The sequence below is a fragment of the Quercus lobata genome, chromosome 2, assembly GCF_001633185.2.
Source record: "Quercus lobata isolate SW786 chromosome 2, ValleyOak3.0 Primary Assembly, whole genome shotgun sequence".
NCBI classification, from domain to species: domain Eukaryota; kingdom Viridiplantae; phylum Streptophyta; class Magnoliopsida; order Fagales; family Fagaceae; genus Quercus; species Quercus lobata.
In genome coordinates this window covers 9,151,438-9,159,962 of record NC_044905.1, presented here as the reverse complement: position 1 = coordinate 9,159,962, position 8,525 = coordinate 9,151,438, and the positions used below count along the sequence as shown (strand labels likewise).

Below are 8,525 nucleotides of genomic sequence, written 5' to 3'. Positions count from 1 at the left end.
AAAAAAAAAAAAAAACCCATAGTACTCGATCTCATAGGTTGGCAGTTTTATTTTGACTAGAATACTATAAGACATGTCAACTAAGAAGCTGTAATATTCAATCTCAGCTTGTGCCCTTAACACGTTTTTCAGCTGCTGGAGGAAGCAAACCTGTGCCTTCAACACGTTTTTCAGCAGCTGGAGGAAGCAAACCCTTGCCTCGGCATGTTTCAACAGCACCTACATACATGTCCTCCAAGTTGTATTTGAACCCGAACCCCAACTCTTTAATCTTTTTGGAAGAGAAGGAGATGATCTCCAAGTTCTCATCTACATCCTTGAACCTGAGCATTCAAAGCCTTAATTAGCCTGATGGTCAATCTTATAATCTTATATTGTACACGTATATAAAGAAGAAGAAAAAATGTTAGGGACAGTATTGTCACAATTTTTATGACCCGTTGTAGTTGAAGTGACATTAGTTTCACTTAGATTTATCATTGACATTATGTTTATTAGGGATAAGATTCTCTCCAATTGAATCCTTAAGTTCCCTCAAATTTTTATTTAGATGTAAGACATGTGATATTTAAAAATTAAATAAATACCACCTTGTTGGTGAAAATGAAAAAAAGAGTAAAACAAATGCAAAATGTCAAGAAGTTGAGAGGGCTCACTTTGTAGGGACATTGTATTCGGGGAATTTTTCTCTAAGCAATTTTGCAACGTCATGAATGGTTGCGTCGCAGCCAGAGCATATATACCTTCCCTCTGCCTTTGGATGCTCATACAGAAAAATGTGAGCATTGCAGAGGACATCCAAGTGAACAAATTGGGTTTGCTTCAATATCGAATAATGAGCTTCATTCCCTGCAATGGAACATGTTAACGTAAATTTCAAGGGACAAGTGAATTGAACTACATGTTCAATGATAACAAGGGCATGGCAACATGTACCTGTGATAGGAGAAAGAGCAGTAATGAGACTTGGTGGCATTGATGGCATAAGGAATGAACCAACCACAAGAGGTGGGATTATAGTGATGAAATCCAAATTGTTCTCTTTGGCAAACTTCCATGCAGCTTGCTCAGCCAGTGACTTGGACACGAAATACATCTGCGCACCCAAACAAATTGCTTAGAATATACTTTATCCCAATCACTTACGCATGCTCTGTTCGCTTTGAAATAAAATATTTTCAGCTGTTTTGTGACATGTAAAATTTTTCAAGTACAAACCACCAAAACCGACAGTCAGCCACCGGAGCTGCTAGTGCCGAATGTTTGGTGATTGGATCGCCGTTCCGGCTGCTAGACTAGTGGTTTTAGCAACCTGACCATAGGCACTAGCCTACAGAGCAGCAGCTCCGATGACTGAACCAGTAGTTCTGTTGTCTTTAACGACTTGACTGCCGACACCGACTGCCCAATGTGCTAGACCGATGGCCTAGCCACCCAAGGGAAGAGGGTAACTGTGTATTTTTATAAAATGTTTTACCAAATTTTTATAATTAATTTTGCGGTTAACGGAAAATATTTTACAAGTATAACCATATTTTACTGCATACTGTAAAATAGAAAAATATTTACTTCAAAACCGAATGTAATGAACAATGGTTCCAAGCATGCATTTGGAGCCTTGTGCTCTATCCCAATAAAACCAAACACAAACATTAGATAATAACTAAAGGAAAATGTTTGACTTCTAACCACCAATAGGAAAATGACATCTCTAGTGTCATGTGTAATATACTTGATGCACTAAATTAGATAAATTTCCTATTCCTATTAGTGATTATAGAATGTTTGGAGCCAAATTTTGTTGATGAGTAAAATTATAAATAAATAAATACATTAAACTTTACCCATCCAGTCATCTTTTTGTTGCGGCAAAATTCAACATCAGTCCAGCAGTTTTCGTCATATACTGGCTTTTCATGCTCTCCAAATCTGACTGCTGCTGCAGATGATGTGAATGCCAGCTTTCGGACAGTTTTTGCATTCACACATGCTTTCATGATGCTTAGCATCCCATTTATCGTGGGCTTTATCACTTCGTTCTGCATAGCAAACATTTAGTTAGGACTCTAATAGGAATGATTTAGAATTTAGATAGTTTCAATTCATTTACTTATTTGGCATTAAAAAAAATTAGTTCAATATTAGTAAAAGAATAATGTTACAGTTACAAATTTTTTTAGAAAGTCTACTAGCGCAAATAATTTGACACCTGTTAATGTGACAAATTGTTAGTAGTATGTAAACGAAATGATGTTGGTGAAGGGCTCAAATGAAAACTAGTGAAGACTTGCCAACTCAACAGATGTGAAAAAAATTGTCAAAATTTTTGTGCATATAATATTACTTAAATTTTTAAAAATATTTTTACAAACTATTAATATGACAAATTCTTACTAGTATTTATCATAGCCCACTATTGACATCACTTTTTACTTATCAATAATCACTGGTACAAATGAAAACTAATGAAAGCTTGACAACTCAACAAATGTGATAAAAATTGTCAAAATTTTTGTGCGTATAACATTACTCAAAATTTAAAAAACGTGACAAATTTTTACTAGTTTTTATCATAGCCCACTACACATAATTTTTTTATTGACAACTTATTCTAAAAAAGTTTGTAGTTTTAGAATTTTCCTCTCATTCACACTTAGCACGATATAATAAACGAGTTTGGCATCCATTTTTGAGGTGAAAACTCAAAATCAGACCTCAGGGTCCTTGGACTCGAAGTCCATGGGTGTGGCCACATGGAAAACACCATTGCACCCTTTGATTGCTTCATCAAAGCTTCCCTCTTCATTCAGGTCTGCCTTCCACAGTGTCAGGTGTGTCGATGCCTTAGGCAATTCCAACAAATGCTTCACCTTCTTCATATTCTCTAAAATCAATACACAAAAAACGCCCCCAAAAAGGGGGAAAAAAAAAAAATCAGAATTTATGCATCAATAGAAATTTCTAGGTATATAATTCGATATATAGTAGCCTTCTCACAATGTATTAGGTTGTGTATGGTTTAAGTTCAAGTTAAAACAACATGATTTTAATCGGGTTTTTTTCCTTTTTTCTTTTCCTTTTTTACCCAATTCAATAATCTTAAGCACTATATTTTAAGTTATTACTACTATGTAACTTCCTAAAATCAAATTTGAACTGAAATATATATATATATATATATATATAAAAGAACATAAGAAAAAACAAGTAGAACATTCAGATAGTCTTTTAGAAATGAGATTTGGTCATTTTCTTTATCAAAAAAAAAAAAAAAAAATGGTCATTTCATTTGTTTTCTTTGCTACACTTATAATGTCATAATGTTGTTCCCATTGAATAAGCTATGGTGTCCATTTCTACTGATAATTCTTTATCATCAAACTAAGACATCAATAAGTTTTTTGGTGTAAGCGGGGATTGAACTCCAGATCTCTTATTCAATCATCAGAAACTTTACCTGTGATGCCCCGATTTGATTGATTGATTGTGTGATGTGTGTGGGTGTGTGATGAGTCCCACATCGGGTATTTACTGGGTTGAACTGGGCTTTATTAACAACTACAAGGAGTCTCAATTGTGACTAGTCCTTTTGAGGTATAGCGTAGATGTGGCTAGCACTTTTCCTTGGGTCGTTACATATGGTATCAGAGCCGGTCTGGTAACCCCGTGTGGGCTCAGAGATATACCTCACAAAGTGGGCCCTAACGAGGACGTTAGGGATTTAAGTGGGGGAGATTGTGATGCCCCGATTTGATTGATTGATTGTGTGATGTGTGTAGGTGTGTGATGAGTCCCACATCAGGTATTTACTGGGTTGAACTGGGCTTTATTAACAACTACAAGGAGCCTCAATTGTGACTAGTCATTTTGAGGTATAGCGCAGATGTGGCTAGCGCTTTTCCTTGGGTCGTTACATTACCAGTTGAACTTGGTTATGGATTTAAGTCACCATGTATGCGTTTAAGTTAACATGCTTTATATATATATATATATATATATATATATATAGATTTAATTAAATTTTCTAGATTTTTTGTTTAACAACAAAAAAAACTTTATCTATTGAACTAACTAAAATCTAAGGTTAAGTTAACATACTAATTTAAGGTTTTTCTCATTATAGAATATGCATTTCTATGCAGCAATAAAGTTATAATTTTATTTTAAGGAGCAAAACCAAATATGAATTAATAAAGTATTTTAATAATTAAATAAAATTTTAATCAATTAGTATATAAAAGAACTGTACTTTTCACTACTCATCTTATATCAATAGTTTGCTCATTCTATATTCCATTTAGACATTGATTGAATTACAACCTCATTCATTATTTAAAGTAAAAAATTTCTTTAAATTAGTATTGTTCAAGGATATTCATAAATCATTTAAAATATATAATTTCTTTAAATGATCAAGTCTTTGGCCATATTATTTTATTTTTTGATCATGAGACATCTTAGAAACCCATAGGCAAATAGTGTGATGGATTGAACTTGATACCTCTTAGTTTATTTTTATTATTTTATAATTAGATATATAGTTACGCTAGGAGATGATGGTTTTGAACCTTGGATGTCATGAACTTACCAAGAGATGCCAATCAGCTAAGATCTCCCAATTTGGTAAACCAAAATATGATTTCTATTAAAAACAAAACAAAAATACAATATGACTTGGTTGTGTTAATATGATTCATGGTGCCTAAAGAAATAAATATTAACTAAAAATTTGAGCATATTTGGTGCTAACTTTAACAAGTAATGAATTAAAAATCAACAATAAACGAAGTTAAATTTAATTTCAATTTCGCAAAAGAATTATGGATACACAGTTTATAATTCTTAAACAAGTGATTCAATGCTAAGAATTTATTGAAAATAAGCTTATTACATACATGACTTAATTAATTCCATAGAAAAGTAATTTGGTGACTAAAATTATTATAAAAAGAATGAATATAAAACATCAAAATATTTACAAGGAGTTCTTTTTAAATATTTTTAAGTAAAAAATAATTATTTTGACCTTTATCAACAATTAAATTTTTTTAAAAAAATTCTTTTTGCATTGTTTCTTATACGTTAAACCCTTAAAATAGAGCAAAATTTTCCACACAAATAAATTTATAATAAAAAAAATACATGCAATTAATTAAATAGAGAAAGTTAATTAATCAAATACTATATGATAAAAGTTACATCTCATAAGTCATAGTTATGTAGAGTGGTTATTTTTTCTTTTTCATAATGATTATACTCTTTTGGTGTTAAGTGACTATCCTTTATTACATATTTTGGTAAATTACATAATTCCCCTATAGTTTCTATTTGTTTCAAATTAGATCCTAAGTTTTTAAAAAACTTCAATTAACATCATGAGCTATTTATATCATTCAATTCACGTCATCAATGAGTCACTATTAATTAAAAGAAATAGTTTCTCAAAAAAAATTAAAAGAAATAAAAATTCACATAAGTTGTAACTAAAAAATATCTAAAAAAACACTTCCATGCAAAATTATAAGACCTCTAATATAATATATGAAATCTGTGATAATTATCAATCATTAAGTTTTTATTACCAAGATTCTAAAAAAAAAAAAAAAAAAAAGTTTTTAATTACCAAAGCATTCACAATAAATTACATAATATATAAGTTCGAGACCCACTCAAGGTCTAGGCTAAGGCCCTCTCCCCCTTTTTTTTTTTTTTTTTTTTTTTTTTTTTTTTTTTAAGATCCCAATTACATAAATAAAAGGTCCTTAATTTTGTACAAAAAAAGTCCCAAAATTTGAAAAATGATCATTTTTTTTTAAAAAAAAGAAAACAATAAATAGGTATATTTTGCATTCTTTTCCCCACCTCCAAGAAGATCCTCGAAATATTTTGTCAATAGAAACTCAACTCAATTAAAACCCTAAACAATTTAATTAAAAAATTATGTGTGTGCCTAATAATCATTGACAATCTATTTTCCTAACAACTTGATACTTTAGTTTTTGTAAATCAATAAATGAAGTTGCAATAATATAATAAATTAGATTATATTGATCTACCCTTTAAAATTTATTTTATTATTGTAATATTATGATTTTAATTGGATCACTATTGTTAATTGTAATTATAGATGTTTTTTACAAAAATTGTAATTATAGATAATAGTATAATTGGTTGGCACCTCCTTGTATTTTCAATGGAGGCATTTAGGATTCAAATCATCTCCTATCCATTGTAACTGTTGAATTATAATTTTTTTAAAGATAATGGAAAAAAATTAATTAAACCGAAATGCAAAACCTTAATTAGTATTATTACATATATAAATAAAAGACAAATGGTTTCTATAATATATATATATATATATATATATAAAATATTAATTAATATTTAAGTATTATAGAAAACTCCATTTAAATTATTGTCTTAAGCCTTAGAATGTATTGAGTCTGGTGGGTTTCGATTAACTCAACTTGTAAAAAAATTTGTTGTTGAATAAAAAATCTAGAGTTTGAACATATTTTACACCAAAAACCAATCTTTATTTTTATTTTTGAGAAGATACACCAAAAACCTTTATTTCTTTTAAAGAAAGTTTCAACCTATATCTTCCACTCCTATGATAACTCTTTTATCATCAGATCAAGACATTAATAAGTTTTTGGTATAGGCGAGGATTGAACTTTATCCCTAATCTCTTATTCAGCTAACTAGAACCTACATCTAAAAATCAATTGATGTTTTTTTTTTTTTTTTTTGAGAGAGTTTCAACTTATGGCATTTACTCTTAATGATAGCTCTCAATTATCAAAGATTTTACCAGTTGAGTTAATTGAAACCTACATCAATTAATGTCTTAATAAGATAATAAATATCAAATTATCATAGAATGAACCTCACGTCTATTAGTAAAAAATGAAAATAAAGTATTGTGTCGGTGGCTTGAATTGTATAATTGTGCACGTGGATAATGTACATGTGGTCGTAGGGTTACCAAAAAAGTTTTTTTTTTTTTTTTTTTTTTTTAAAGGTTTGAAAAGAAATGAACCTGGATCGCGCACGGTAGCTCTGACAGTATAATTGTGCTCTAGAAGTCTCATGACAAGCCATGATCCAATAAAACCAGCTGCTCCAGTAACGCAGACTGTTTCAGAAGTTGAACTCATAATAATTCTGATCAAAACAAAAGCAATATATATATATATATATATATATATAATTTGATGGGAAAGTGACAAGCTAGAAGAGAAATCAGAAATATAACTTGATGGGAAAGACTAATGCATTGTGCTGGGGATGAATGGTTACTTTTATATATATATATATATATGTGTGTGTGTGTGTGTGTGTGTGGGTGTGTTAGAAGTAGCTTCCCACACATGATCACTTAACCTGTTGGTGGTGAGGTGAGGGCGTGACGCCTACCACTTTGTTGTTTCCCTGCAAATATGTAACATGTGTGGCAGTCTGGCAGGGCCAGGGGGGTCGAGGGGGGGGCACTTGCCTCCCTTGCCCCATCCAAAAAATCTATTAATATTTATTCTATTATATTTGTAAGGACTCAATTTGTAATGACTTCAAAATGATATTAGGTTCGCACGTTAGGAGCCCAAACAATATAATTTGTAGAGTGTGGGTTTGAAAGGTTAAGGCTTGATCATCGAACGGTGGTTGATCGTGGTGTCCATACAGAATTAAACTATGTTCGTTCGAGGAGTCTTTCTCCTCGGTACGGTCTGGGAGGCTCTGATTCTTGGCCTTTTTTTTTCCCAGCCTTTTTTTTTGGATTGCTCACTTCTCCTTTTATATTAGCCTGTACCCCTCATTCAACGTCCACGTGTAGGTTTGACTTTCCAGGATTGATACTTGTCCCATCAGTCCATACCCAAAGTGGTTAGGGGTGGTTGTAAAAGCTGAAGAACATGGTCCTGTCAGGTGCAGAGCATTCAATGGCAGTAATGACAACTTTCCCTTTGTCCTTTGTCGCCATACTGTCCAGGGGTCATTTTTCTATCAACGCAGATATTTTAGATTTTTCCCAAAACTGTTCCTATACCGTTCTTACCCTTTCTTTTAGGAGGGCCTCGGGGATGCCGATGACAGAGTCATCCTCGGCTATGTCTCAAGGTTACTTGGACTTTTATTATATGTTCTCGGCTATATCCCTCCTCGACTCGGGCCTTGGGTCCCAATGTAAAAGTGGGCCAGGGCCACAAACTATTGGGCCCCACAATATTATACTAGCCTATAATCTCATGCATATGCATGAAAACACTTGAAGATATACAATAAAATGCATAATATAATTCTTATATATATAATTTAAATACTATTGATAGTTATTTTTATATTTTGTTAACTCTTTAAAAAAATTTGTAAGGATATTATTAGGTATAAAATGTAAATTATCCATTTTTTTTAAAAAAAAATTATTGTGAAACACTTTTTTTTTTTAAGATTCATTTATTCTAGACTCTTTGATTTTTATACTTAATAACTCACTTGTATGAATATTTATAATGTGGTTC

At 31.4% G+C, this 8,525-nt stretch overlaps 1 protein-coding gene across 1 annotated transcript; it reads right to left on the bottom strand.

Annotated features, from left to right (window-relative positions):
- On the bottom strand, window positions 1-7,169 carry LOC115974366 (dihydroflavonol 4-reductase-like). Its single transcript, XM_031094692.1, has 6 exons — window positions 7,046-7,169; window positions 2,715-2,884; window positions 1,845-2,039; window positions 937-1,096; window positions 657-849; window positions 1-323 (listed from the first exon to the last, which is right to left on the bottom strand). The coding sequence occupies exons 1-6, from the start codon at window positions 7,161-7,163 to the stop codon at window positions 104-106; spliced, it is 1,056 nt and encodes a 351-aa protein (XP_030950552.1). The 5' UTR covers window positions 7,164-7,169; the 3' UTR covers window positions 1-103.
- Between the last annotated feature and the right edge of the window lie 1,356 nt (window positions 7,170-8,525).